Genomic DNA, 14,660 nt, shown 5'->3' on the forward strand with positions numbered 1-14,660 from the left:
TATAATAATAAAAGACGTTAATATTACTTTAGTACTGTATGAAGCAACTGCACTGCTGTGGTTGAATGAGTTGTTGGAACCTGGATGAAAATATCTCATTCAAACTAACCCCAGCTGAACCTTCTACTGTATAAAACTAAATAATAGACCAGAATGATGCTGGCAGATTTGTCCTTGTTCACTGTAAACTAATATAAATGCCTCTTAGCTGGACTTGTTCTCACACAGATCCCATTATGTGCTTTATTGTGCTTGGATAAAAAGCTCTCTATTCTGTTCCAGTGGTCTCAGGTTTAGTTGCAGTCTTTAGCCACAGTGAAGTCTCTCGGGGTCCAAATGAAGACCACTGTTCTTCTGCTGTCAGCTTCAGGGGGCTCTGAAAGGCGTCTTTTACATTTGTGAAAAGGGGAAAACATTAGACTCTTGAACTGGGAGTCTGGGAAGAGAATTTAAAGATATCACACAATAAAATGAACATGAAATAACAGAACTTAGTGGAGACTCTTGGCACAAAATGCTGTATCCTGATTGCAACTTTAACAATGACCACAGTCATTGTTAAAGTTTAAAGGCTATACATTTTCTGATCTATGTTATAATGTTGTTTCTTCATCAAAAACATACCTGGAGTTGTGTTTTGTTTCATTCACACATGTTTAACACACAAACCCTGCATATATAGACTAGAGTTCTTAGGGAGTTCTCTCAAACAGAAAACAGTCTTTTCTACCTTGTGATGTCATGTGGTAATACAGAAAGTGCTCCATACAGCTTCACTAGAATAATTTGGATAATTTCAGTCCTTGAGATGCTCATCTCTGCTGAACAAAAGGTAAAAGGTAGCTGTTAACTTGAAAACTACCACTCCATGACATCACAAGGTGGGACAGAGCATTTTGAGCTTTGGAGATGTAAACAGACTGTGTGAATGAAACAAAACACAACTCCAGGTAAGTTTTTGAGAAGAAAAAAACATTCTAACATGCTAACTAACTCACAAGAGTCTGTTTTTTGTGGCTCTGTTCACATTTGTCATGGTTTAGTCCTGGTTTGAGCCCAGTTTAGTCCTGATAGACCTGGTTTGGTTCTGTTTTAGTCACGTCCAACTTCAGTCCCAATGTTGATGTGATATGTGTGTAACTGTGAACACAACATACAACAATCATTTGAAACATGTTAAAGTTTAGAGGCCACTTTGTTCCATGTAATCTTAATATGCGATATTCATAAAAGCATTTAAACAGCATTCTGCATAACTGTATACCCACTTTAACTGTCACTTGTCACATTTTAGCATGTCTTCATTTAAAGTCAAACACAGATAAAAATGCATAATGATTTTTAAGCTTAAATCAGAAACAGTGCTAGATACAACCGACAAACAGGTGAGGAATGCAAACAGAGGCAAAATTGAGTAACACTGAGAGCAGATGAGACTGCAGTGATTATAATCTCCATAAAACACACAACACAGACAGAGCAACGTCACGTTTGTTTTTACTAGTTTTATGAGAAAACTGTGATAATGAAAAAGATAACATTAAAATTTCACTCGATTGAGTACTAAGGATTGCTCATTATTTTTGATAGCACAATGATGACTGAAAACACTTGATAGAATAAAAATTCTGAAGTAAGAGCAAATTTCACCATTTAATATTTTTCTAAACTGTACGCCATCACTCCTCAAGTCCCCCTAAAAGTATATTTTCTTTTTCTAGAAAGCCGACACAGAATATTTACTTTTAAAGGGGAGTATATGGCTTTCAGTACGGCAATGTTATCGCTCTCTAAGAAGACTGTTACCTTCTGTGGAATGTGTTTTGGCAGCCAGTGGAGCTCAGCTATCAATGGTCCACTATAGAGAGAGAATAACAATGACACTGCACAAATGTATCCACTTTCTGAAATAGACAAGGAAATATGAATTGGTCCATATTCTAATTCACACAGATAATATTGTTCAAGCTTGAATCGTTCCCGTAATACAGCCAATTCTGACTGTTCCCTTCAATAAATAGCTTCAATAAACAGCATTTGGGTGTAACTCCAACTGTGGCCAGACAGATAGACTTTGATCAATGAGCAGAATTAGGCTCCTGGACACACACACACAAACATTTAGTGCTAATGTATTCACAGTCATGAAGCGTGTCACCTTACAAACAAGCCCTGTCTACATAAAGTCACAGCTCAGGTATGGATATATGGGCTTTTAATGCATAGCAACAGGAAGCAAATGCAAATAGAAAGCTCATTGCAATGGGGTTGTTACATTTAAGGTTCCCATTTAAATTGATTTTTGCGGTGGTGCTTCTGTGGCATCTTTCAGTATATTTTCTTAGGGTTTTGACTCAAACTTAGAGCTTGTTGAGTTGTAATTTTTGATACCAGTCACACGCACATCCCTTCTTTTTTACTACGTGACTTTTGCGTTTTCCAATGCTCTGGATGTGGTTTGAATTCTTCCCTCGCCTACATTCCATATGTTGTTACAAAAGTACACTGTGAAAATTAGCAGGCTTGTTTGTTGAGGCCTAACTTTGCTTAAAATAAGAAGTTACATTTTCATAGTATTATTCATGGGAAAGTAGTCCATACTTGAGATTAGAGAACTGGAGCACCACTTATTAAATATTACAGTAATAATGCCTTTGTATTATTTACCTGCCTTCTGTTTTAATCAAATGAAGCATGTTTATTAAGGGCTTGAATACAGCCCATGAATTATTTGGTTTGTTTATAATAATATAATAAGCAGTCCTTATTCTCCTCCTATTTTAGTGTTAATGGCTTATTAACATTATTAAACATCTACAAATGATAGTTAATTCTTTATAAGTTCTTATAAACAAATTACATTCTTCACTTATTATAAAGCATTGCCCATATATTTACTCAATTACAAGTTTTTATATGTCAAAAATACCTTTTTATTATGCACAAGCAGATCTGTCCTGTAACTTGGCTTATAGTATTTGTCTCCATGGAGATTTAATAGCATGTTTAATGAAGAAAATGCAGTAACATGTTTGATGTCTTCTGTATGTATATTAAATGCAGAAAATAGTAGTCAAAAGTTTGGACACATGCTCTCATTCATTCGGGGTTGTTGTTGTTGTTGTTGTTTTTTATGAGGAAACAACATTATAACATGGATCAGATCATAGCATAATATAAGGTCTTATCTATCTTGAATTTGTTAAATTGCAGGTCTTTTTATTGCAATCCTTGCAATCTTTTATTCTTGTGGCAGTGGCCTCTCCACATGTTTGATCTGTAACTTGTTATCTGCTTGCCTTTGTGGAGATAAGTAAGTGAAATATCATATGTAGAACTTTTCAGGCAAAGCAATGGTATCTGCATGGAGACATGGAGACTTTCCTCCCCCAAAAAGTTATATAGTGCACCTTTACATTCCCTCTCAAATGCTTTGTGCAAATAGATCACAGTTCTCTTCCTCACCTGTAGGGGGAGACATGCAGACTGCAATCACAACAGTCCCTAGATCAAACCCACAACCAGCTATAGTGTGTATAGCATTGTAGTCCTCTAAATCAAGTATGAATAGATGCAGCCTATCATAATGAAATGACCAGATATCATCACATCCTCTGACTGAGTGGCAACTGTCAAAAGCATATTTTTCACTTCAATCTTCAAATATTTTTGAACACGACACTTGCTGACTCCAAGGTTGCTCTTTGGCAGCTTCTCAAAGACAGTTATAAACAAGCTACAATCACCTGTCTATCTGTTTATTGTCAGTCAGACTCCACCATGACACTGCACCCCTGTTCATTCAAATAAAAGACGATAAGAGGGAACTTGTGGGTTTGAATCTAAGGCAGATCACTTGAGTCAACATGTTCTGCTTGTTTCCAAAATACAAGTAGACATTGATTCATGGGATTCAGCTTGTTTGTTACAGGTGACATTTTGAGGACTTTTTACAATTCAGAATAGATCATATTTAATTTTCAATAAACAATTGCTATGGCAACCATCCATCAGCTTCAAAACATCAACATATGCTAACACCCAGTGAGTTATGTACTGTATTGTACACTGCTACTGCTGAAAAAAACACATTTGCATTTTAATTCCATGGAGATGTTATTGCTTTGTCTGGAATGTTTCATACAATCCAGACCAAGTTACAAGTCAGATCTGTGAAGAGGCAATCCCGCTCACAGTAAGAATGCCTGTTTTTTTTTAGGTATTTTTAAGCTACAAAACTACCTGTGATTTAATAATTGTAAGGTAGAGCTGTTTAATGTCATATTGTGGAACTCTCCAGGCTGAGCAATGACATATCCACAGAAACAAGTAGGTGACAGACCCCCAACCAAAAAGTTACATAGTGCACCTTTAATAATACTTATCAGATCTGTTGTTGAAAATACAGTGTGTATCTTTTCGATTGGGCTGTGTTAGTTTTCAACACAATTCGAATTTCCGCACAAAAAAATGGGATAGCTTATTAAAGATAATGATTAATCATAATAAATATTGGACAACATGGCTGCTCTGTTGCATTATAAATAAGTTGCATAAAATCATGTCATGTGTCTTTATCATTTATTAAACCATAACACACATTCAAGTGTACAGTTGTTTTATTAAAAATACTTTACAAAAGATCTATAAAAGTGACTCACAGTAAAATACTTCTGGCATTGACTAGAAAAAAGACATCTATAAAGGTCACAGGTAAAAAATGTCTCAACACAGTTACAGTTAGTTGTTAGTACAGGCGATGCATTCAAAGACACAAGGACTTTTTTGCTACCTGTGGGTTTTCAGATCTGTGCTCATTCCAGATAATGCAAGTGTGAAGACATGCAGTTGTTGTACAGTGATGCAGCAATGGGCCTTTAGATGTACACAAACACAAATTCACATTTTTTATGAAAGAACTCTGGAGTGAAGGTCTTACAAACAAAGACACATTTTATGAAAAGACAGTTGTCACATTTCATTGAAAACTATTCATGAGATCCTTGAATTAAATGAAGCAGCCACTGACTTTTTCACATAGACATGAACACAAGGTAAACATTAAAAGCACGTAAACGTAACTGTAACGTAAACATTAAAAGTGATATGTCTAATAACGTGTAAAAAAAAATTCCATACTGTATACAGAAGTTCAGTGACTCTTAAAGTAGAGTGCATTCTCCACAGAGGCGCTGGTTCAATATCCTCTTTATAATAAGGAAATGTGTTTATAACAAAGATTTCCTGTCGGTGTCATAGACTTATAGACAGTCTATGGTCTGTATGGGTCCATATTAAATCAAGACCAAATTAAGTATGTTGTGAAATACAAATATGTTCATCATTAGCAAGAAAAGCTATAGTTCTGATAAAGCTGTTCACGGTAATAGCACAGTGTTTTTTGGCAATACCCACTCTCGATATAAACATCAATAGTTGAGCGGTCAGATCCACTGACTTACAGATTGGCAGCATGACATCAGCTCCTACAGATGAATGTTGTTGTTCTGTTCTTGGACAAGACACTTAACCCATTTTGCCCCCCAGTGTGTGCGTACATTGGTGTGTGAATGGGTGAGTGGTTCCTTGGTGTAAAGCGCTTTGAGTGCCTTGAAGGTGGAAAAGCACTGAATAAAAACGTGACGTGACCAATACAAGAATGTAACTCTGGGCTTCTTTTCAGTCCTTTACTTTGTTGGCTGTTACTGACAAAACTTTATATATTTTTTTTTACTTTGTGCTTTGCCAATAAAAAACCTTTCACCCCTTGAAACAATTTTGCAGTCTGCTTAAGCTTAGGCACATAAACTTATCAGGGAAGTTGTTAACAATAGGGTCCCGTGGCTTTTAAAAAAGTATGTCTCCAATCAATCATGTATCTCTGGAGCAGTTATTGATATAAAACGACCATTTTCCTTCAGTCTGGTGGTCATTCTTTAGGCTACTCACTGATGTCAAATATGACCTGATTTGACTTTTCCTCCTATCCTCCCCTTTAAATCTTCTTCTTTCTTTCATTTTATTTGAGCCTCAATGACAGCACCTTCTTGGCCCAGCGCCCGGGTGCCATCTTGGCGTCCCTCCAGTAGACATCTGTATCAGGCCTGAATAGCTTCATATTTCAAACATCTTTCTCTTCACACCTCTTCATCAGTCGGAGTCGTCACCGCCATCTTCATCGGTGCTTCTCTCTTCCTCCTCAGATGAGCTGGAGTCGGGGGTGCTGGGGTCTGAGATCATGCCATCGGAGCTGTCGATCTCGATGGAGGTCTGGGACAGGTAAAGGTGCACGGCGCGGGAAGGGTGGCTGTTTGGGATAAGGCAGAGGAGAAGAGATAGCAGGGGGAGTGAGGGGAGTACAGAACACAAGCCAACACAAGCTCAGTAGTTTAATATGTGTGACGTTTCCATGGACTTAAAAGGATCTCTGCTCATACATTAATTATGATACAGTTACTGGGTTGTTCGGATTGAGATTAGATGTAAATAACAGCAACATGAGGTTCACAGCGTAATGTTACAGCATTTAAATATGTACTCTGTAACTTTCCTTGTGGGGGGTACACCACCTGCTGTGGTCTTCATGGAAATGTTATTGCTTTGTCTGAAATATTACACAGTATGGTATTAAACTGCAGGTGTTTTATAGCTTGAAAAAACATTTTTATTTTGTGATTGGGTCACCTCTCCACAGACCTGATCCAGATCTGACCTGACCTACTGGCCTGGCCTGTAAGCACCTGCTCATGTCCATGGAGAGCAATATGTTTAATGTTATAGAGTGGAAGATTCTTGTCTAAGCAAAAACATCTCCACAGAGACAAGTAATATTCCACCACAAAAAGTACGACTTAGTACAACTTTAATTTGAATATTAAATGTGCTTACAATGACACTGAATACATTTTGTAAAATCTAAAAGTATAGTATCAAACTATAAATTCAACTCATGGAAACGTGACACAGTAACTAAAGCGTGTGGGATGGCATAAACAAACAGGGACAGTCATGCATGACACATTCATGAATTATTGAAATCCATGTATGTGCATACATTACACATACTTGTAATGGAAAAGACAGGACAGCAGTATTTACAACATACAAGATTGGAGTCACCCTTGATTTTTCTAATGAAAGAAAAACAATATTTTAGTCTCCATCTTCTTTTGAGTATATAAGATTTTATTGTTTTCTTTGGCCCATTTTTTAGAATAATGGAGTCTAATTTTTTCAAATTAAGAGTGAACAGATCTGAAAACCCACAACAGAAGCAAAAAAGTCCCAAACACCAAGTGAAAGATGTTCAAAATACAGCATTGTTCAAAACAGACCATAAAGTTCAGTCAATGAAGAAAATGAAATGAATTCCAATGTGCTGATGTACTGTGGATATAAAGTGTCTGTTTCCAACAATGTTCACCAATAAATCTGATCACAAATATCAGTCATAAGAAAATCAAACCAAAATACAGTGCTAGTACTTCAGTAGTGAATCATAACAGAAATGTACAGTTGTGCGATTCAATTTAGACACACATACAGTAGATTGATTGATTGGACAATGACAACTATAGTTCTTAAAAAAAATAAAAATAAAAGTTGACTCTAAATTAGTCAATCTGTTTGAATGTTTCATGTTTAATGCATATCCTATTTTTTGTGTGTTATTTTTAATATTATTTCATTATTATTAGAGCATAAAGGGTAATTAAAGGGTAACATTTCATTTTTTACTGTAGTGTAAAGTTTTGCTCGATTGATGCTTTGTTTTATAGAGTTTGCAGCCAATGGAAACACATGCTTCTATTGTTTAGAGTGCTATTATTAATACTGTGTCAAAGGCTGATGCAGCAACATCAACTCTAATGTTAAAACTCTAATGTTATAAATTTAATAATAGAAACAGCCCATTGTCCAGCTCTTATTGTTATTTTATAATACTTCAAACATGTGGCTTACTGCTGGAGTTGAATTACATAAGCGAGGAAGTAAACAGTGGAGCTACTCTATTGTTCTGTCGCTCTTATCAAACATTAGCTCTAAACAGGAAATGTTGTGAACCCTTTTAGGCGAACAGGAAAAACACGCTGATAAACCATTTCTCTCACAAATTAAAGGCACATTTTGATAATATAAAAGCTATAATCTGCAGTCTGTACATAAAAAACACATTCTTGTTTTAAGTCTGCTCCATGACAGCTCTGAGAGGAAGCAGAAAGTGGAAAAACTGTCCCCCAAAAAGGAGCACCGCAAGCCCCCGCAGCCCAGAGTCTGTGCCCCCTGGTCCATCTGTGCCAGGCCCAGTCTTACCAGGCAGTGGGGTCTTTGCGTTCTTTACGGGGGGCTTCCACGTTCGTCTCCATCCTTTGGCGCTGGCTTTTTTTGCATCTTCTGCACGACATGATGATGACCAACAGAATCACCACCGCCGCTATGCCTCCCCCGATCGCCATGGCCAGGTACAGGAGCTCAGAGAAAGAGGCTGTGGAGAAGAAATGTAGAAAACTAGATCACTATAAAATGAATGGTTTATGTTCTTTATTTTTATTGCCTTGATTGTTCTCAACACATTTTAGTTAACTCTTTTATCTTATTTTATCCTCAGTTAGGGACAATGTACAGAGACTTTAAGCTCTTAAAAAACTTTAATGTTCTGCATTAGATTATAGTTCCTAATTTACAGGAATAAATTATCCCTAAAGCAAGTTATTTAGTGCCAGTATTTTTCATAATTTAGATTTTAATTCATTAACACATTATTGGGAGATATTTTGCATTCAAAGTCAAGTCAAATTTATAAATAAAGCACATTTAAAACATTTTAGCTGCGTAAACGCTGTACATAGGCAATCTAAAGTACAATCACGGCAGTAGACAAGGGAGGATAAAGGGGCCTTTTGTACCAGGTCCGAGCATTTTAGGGGCCCAGAATTGAACCCTATTCCTATTAATTTATATTAAAGGGGGCCCATGTGAGGCTTTTTGCCCTAGGTCCCCAATTTTTTATCAATGGGCCTGAGTACAATCTCATAAAACTAACACAAAAACACAATAAAACAATACAATACACTCAGCTTGTGTTAAAAGCCAGTGCATTTGATGTTCTGATCCAGTTTGAAATACACGGCATCTTTCTCCAGGTTTTGATTTGGTTTGAGTTACATATTGTGCTTGTTAGGAGTTGAAAATGAAGCACTCACTAAACTAAACAACTTACTTCAGCTTGAAAATGTATGCACAAATCCTTGTTAGAGGCAATAGTGGCATTTACCACCAGTATGCCTTTCTAAAGATTATTGGTTCTACAAAACACGTCTCTAATGAACCAGGATGTGGCTGGTTAATTGAGTCACTGGACAAGATTTTTCACTAATTGATGAATGACTGAAGGCTTGAGTGAGATTGTACTTTTGTTCCTTTTGTATTGTCATGTGTAATGTAAAAAAGGAATTGCTCCACTGTGTTTGTAAGATCTGTACACCTTCACTAAACTCATTTGGATAATTTCATCCCTGGAATTACCAATCTCTACTAAAATGAAAGCTAAAAGGTAGGCGTTAACTTGAAAACCAGATGAAGAGAGACTGATAATGCAGAATTACTCAAACATGTGTGAATCAAACAAAACACAACTCCACGTACGATTTTGAGAACGAACAGCTTAAAAACATGGCTTATAGCTCACAAGAGTAAGTTTTATGTAATATAGGACCTTTAAAGTAAATCAAATAAAACAGCGCTCTGACCTGTGGCAACGACTTGCAGCCTGATCTCTCCCACTGTCCCATGCACATCAGGAGGGTTATTCACTTTGCAGGTGTAGGTCCCATTGTAAGTAAACTTCACCTCTCGAATTATTATGGAGGCATCCCTGCCCATGATGTCACCTGCCCACACCACACGCTTCCTGAAAGCGCCATCTATGGGCGGGTAAGGCTTCTGCTGGTAAAAGAAAATCTGCAAGAGGAAATGAAATGGGTAAATATGGAGGAGAAATTTTCAGGGGTGGATAGTCATTTCACATTTAGTTGAGTAGATGCTTTTTACTTCGACTTGAGCAGTATTCTTTCTAACTTGAGTAAAGGTTGTGGTTACTTTTCCCACTGTATGTAAGTCTATAACAAAAGCTTTATGTTGATAATATTAACTGATGTGAACATTTGTGTTTCTTGCATCGCTCCTTCTGGTTTTTCATTGTTTGTTTGTTTTTTGTATGGGATCTAGTCAAATAACAGAATCTAAAACTTTAAGCAGACCCAGTATTTGAGTAGCTCACCACATGTTTTTATTGTATTATTGTATTTAAAAATCTGTCTGTGTCTCATGGTTAAACAGGTCCCACTAGGTTCCACACCACTAAACTCTGACAGTGGAAAAACTGTGTTGTTGTGTAGGCAAGACTCTTGTGTAACTGTATTTTATTGGCATGTACACCGTTTATGACATCAGCCTGTCCAGGGATTAAAGGTGGAAATGAGCAATTTAAACAAATAAACTAAACTAAACTAGTATGAATGTGGTGTGTGTGTGAGTGTTGGTGGTGGTCGGAGGGGCTGATGGTGCAGACTGGCAGCATCGCTTCTGTCAGTCTACCCAAGGGCAGCTGTGGCTACAACAGCAACTTACCACCACAAAGTATTAAGGCTGGGACAAAATCTCGTGCCACAAGATCTTGCGAGACAAAATTACCACAAGAAACAAAGTTAAGATGAACAGAAGGCAAAAAATTGAGAACTGGATTGTATTATAAATCTTTCAAAATCTTGTGTTATCTTGTTCTTAGGGGTGTAATGATATCCAAGTCTCACAATACAATATTGTCACGGTATGAAACTCACGGTACGATATTTATTGAGATATTGTGGGAAAGCTCATGATATGGTGGGGAGGCTCTCGATTAGGGATGTAACAATATCCAAATCTCTCGGTATTTACACGATATACATCTCACGGTACGATATTTATTGAGATATTTTCTGGAGGCTAACAAAACTGTTAATATGCTACTTTTTCCTCTTAAAATACCTTGTCAAGACTTAATTCAAAGAATTAAGACTTAAAACTGCTTAGAACTGTTATTTCTTCTGAAATGAAGCAAAGGATCATGGTCTATGTAGTTCCCACTGTCTTCTTTTAGCTATTGCTGCACCATAACTCTTAATTTAAGCAAAGAGACTTGTAATTCAATATATTGTGATTCATGATATTACTGTAAGAACTTTGACGATACGATATCGCGATAATTCGGTTTGTTACATCCCTACTTGTTCGCGTGGACCCAATCTTCTGTCGCATCTTGTCTTGTGGAAACTGTATCTCATCCCACCCCTACAAAGTATGCAGTGAATGAGCAATGCGCAAAATTGTAAAGCGAGCTGGAAAAGCTCTGCATAACTACTTTTACTTGAGTATAAATCCTGGCTACTCTCTCTACTCTCCTCTGATAACTGCCAGGACAAAGTAGTGCCAAAGTATGCCTAGGACAGAACGCTCCCACCCACACAGCGAGAGGAGACATGAGCCCAGGCCTTCTGCTCCTCTCTCCTCTCTGTTCATTATGTCTGAGCACACACTGATGTCTGGGCTTCTCTATGGGGAGCACCATGACTCACACACGCCTTCCTCTGGCCTAAAACTGAGGGGGCGGACGCTGCCTGACACCACGAGCGGGCTTTAAGGTTTTATTTCAGATATAGGCTACCACACGCGCATATAGTGAGGAGGAGGTCTTTTCGTGACTGGTCTGTTTTTAATGGTCTGCAGACTTGTCAATTCGGAGGAAAAATGAGAAGATGACATCGCCTATTTCTATCAAGTATCCCCGGATGGATGCTCTGCTCCTTCTTTCACAAAAACTCATCCGCTCTCACTATTCTTAAATTTCATCTTTGGTCTTTCTAAGACTTTCTACATTTGTAACCTCAGCGTTCTTCTAACCATATTTAACAATGAAAAATCCTCTAAACCTTCATTTATATTTACTCACTCTAAAATATAACACAAATCTAGGGATGTAACAATATCCAAATCTCACGGTACGATATTATCACGATATGTATCTCACGGTACGATATTTATTGCAATATTTTGAAGTGCTAATATAATTATAGAGAGGACACTTTTTTGCTTTTAAAATGCCTTGACAAGATTTTGGTGTTAACTATTTCCGTCATAATCCCAAGAATTCAAGTAAAAAACATATTTCTTCATGTTGTCTGCACTGAAATGAATCATGGGGATTGCTACTATAAAACCATGCATTTATGCAAAGGAACTTGTAATTCGATATATTGTGACAGTCCATGATATTATTGTGAGACTTTTGACAATACGATTTCACGATATTCCGGTTACTGTTACATCCCTGTTACCATCAATACTCAAATCCAATCCTAGTCTCTACATGTTATATACAGAATTTTATATTTCACTCGCATCTTAAAGTATGTTTTGAATTATTATTTGCTGTATTTTGCCATAACCTTAAGTCGTTTGCAAAACTTTCAGTTTTGTTGAATAAAATGGCAAATTCCCATTTCCAAAATGTGCTCTTGTTCCAGGGTGCAATTAACCAATGGACCAAGGCCTAGTGGTAGACTGTGTGGGTGGAACAAATTCTCCATTTCCAACTCAAAATAGTTTTAAGAATTATTAGAAAAGATTAAAGAACAAACTGAAACATAAACTTTGTTAATTAAACAAGTCAGACAATTGTTATGTGACAATGAAAATGACTAATATTTCAACCAATACATTGTGCACCCCATCTCCGTCTTTTTCTCTATCTCCCTCCCTCTCTCGTTCACTCTCTCTCCCTCTATGCCTCCCTTTCTCTCTATCTTTCTCTCTCCCTCCTTCTCTGTCTCTCCCTCTCTGTCTCCTTCTCTCTCTCTCTCTCTCCCTCTCTGTCTTCTTCTCTCTCTCTATCCCTCCCTCCCTTCCCCCTCTCTCCCTCCCTCTCCCCCTTCTATTGCTTTCTCTCTCTTTGTCTTCTCTCTCTCTACTCCCCCTCTTCCTCCCTCTCTCTCTCTCCCTCCCTCTCTGTCTTCTTCTCTCTCTCTATCACTCCTTTCCTCCCTCTCTCTCCCTCTCCCCCTTCTCTCCCTCCCTCTCTGTATTCTTCTCTCTCTATCCCTCCCCCTCTCTCTCTTCCTCTCTGTTTTCTCTCTCTCTCTCTCTCCCTCCCTTTCTCCTCCCTCCCTCCCTCTCTCTCCCTACTCTCTGTCTTCTTGTCTCTCTCTCCCCCTCTGTCTTCTTCTCTCTCTCTGTCTCTCTCTCTCTCTCCCTCTCTGTCTTCTTCTCTTTCTCTCTCCCTCTCTGTCTTCTTCTCTCTCTCTCCCTGTCTCTCTCCCTCTGTCTTCCTCTCTCTCTCTCTCTCTCTCTCTCTCTCTCCCTCTCTGTCTTCTTCTCTCTCTCTCTCTCTCTCTCTCTGTCTCTCTCTCTCTCTCTCTGTCTTCTTCTCTCTCTCTCTCTCTGTCTTCTTCTCTCTCTCTCTCCTCTCTGTCTTCTTCTTCTCTCTCTCTCTCCTCTCTCTCTCTTCTTCTCTCTCTCTCTCTCTCTCTCTCTCTCTCTGTCTTCTTCTGTCTCTCTATCCCTCCCTCTCTCCCTCTCTCTCTCCCTCTCTCCCTCTCTCCTCTCTCCCTCTCTCACTCTAAATTTCCTTCGGGACAAACAACGTAATCTTGGATCTTGTGTGTGCTCACCAACTCCTCCCCGCCCTTTGTGAGTGGCCTGAAGCCCCAGGTCACAGTGAGCATTTGTGGGTTGATCGGCGCTGACGTTTGAAAAGTGCATTTCAGTTTCGTATCTGTCCCGTTCACCGCCTCCAAGTCTCCAGGAGTGTATATCTTTATCCCATTGACCTGCAGCAGCCCTGGAACAACACAAACCAAATACACAAATATAACACTCCATGTACTAGTATTCCATATAGGCCTTATTGCTTAGCAGGACAGATATTCAGAATGCAGAGTGGAGTATAGATTTGTCATCATTAGTTTCCTGCGCTGGACCCAGTGACCTGCCTCCGCCTCCACAGCGCCACAGCAGCAAAATCACTAAGTCATTTCCACAAGGTGCACAGTAATATACAGGCTCCTAAATGTCAACAAATGTTTTCTATAATGAACGGACAACAAATGGTATAATGGCCGCATACAGTTAAACTAAAAAGGATCACCAATTTTTGTTTTCATTGATTATGTTACACCATGGTGGCAAGTGGCAAATTGAAATCAAAATAGGCATTTAAAGTACATATCTGCAGTAATATAGTTTTTGTAGTGATGTTAAAAGCCATAATAATAGTGAGCGCTATAAGTAAAATATCTTTTTTAAATGAAATGTAACAATTTATCCAACTACAGGGTGTGACACTTATGATTGTGTAAGTTTGAAAGGAAATATATACTGCTGCAGCCTGCATACTGCACCTTTAACGTACAATGGTGACTTGGTTGTAGAGTTGACAAAAATATAGATTCTCAAATACTAATTGAGACAAATTTGTCTCAGTTAAAACTAGAAAGTCATTTGAGCAAATATCGATAATAAAAAATAAAACACACACACACATACACCAGACACAAATGGACCTTGATCTGCACTACCGGTCAAAAGTTTTAGAACACTCATTTTTCCAGTTATTTATTGCAATT

At 38.0% G+C, this 14,660-nt stretch overlaps 1 protein-coding gene across 1 annotated transcript in view; it reads right to left on the reverse strand.

Moving 5' to 3' along the window:
• Positions 1 to 4,564: 4,564 nt before the first annotated feature.
• LOC110161996 (myelin protein zero-like protein 2) overlaps positions 4,565 to 14,660 on the reverse strand; it is a 37,882-nt gene continuing 27,786 nt past the window's right edge. The window contains exons 2-5 of the mRNA XM_020926848.2: positions 13,707 to 13,876; positions 9,750 to 9,960; positions 8,314 to 8,485; positions 4,565 to 6,307 (exon numbers count right to left, since the gene is read on the reverse strand). Coding sequence (XP_020782507.1) covers positions 6,151 to 6,307; positions 8,314 to 8,485; positions 9,750 to 9,960; positions 13,707 to 13,876 — 710 coding nt within the window. The 3' untranslated portion in view covers positions 4,565 to 6,150. The remainder of the gene's footprint in view (positions 6,308 to 8,313; positions 8,486 to 9,749; positions 9,961 to 13,706; positions 13,877 to 14,660) is intronic.

Source organism: Boleophthalmus pectinirostris, unplaced genomic scaffold (assembly GCF_026225935.1).
Source record: "Boleophthalmus pectinirostris isolate CB_2022bp ecotype Guang Dong unplaced genomic scaffold, ASM2622593v1 HiC_scaffold_9, whole genome shotgun sequence".
Classification (NCBI taxonomy): domain Eukaryota; kingdom Metazoa; phylum Chordata; class Actinopteri; order Gobiiformes; family Gobiidae; genus Boleophthalmus; species Boleophthalmus pectinirostris.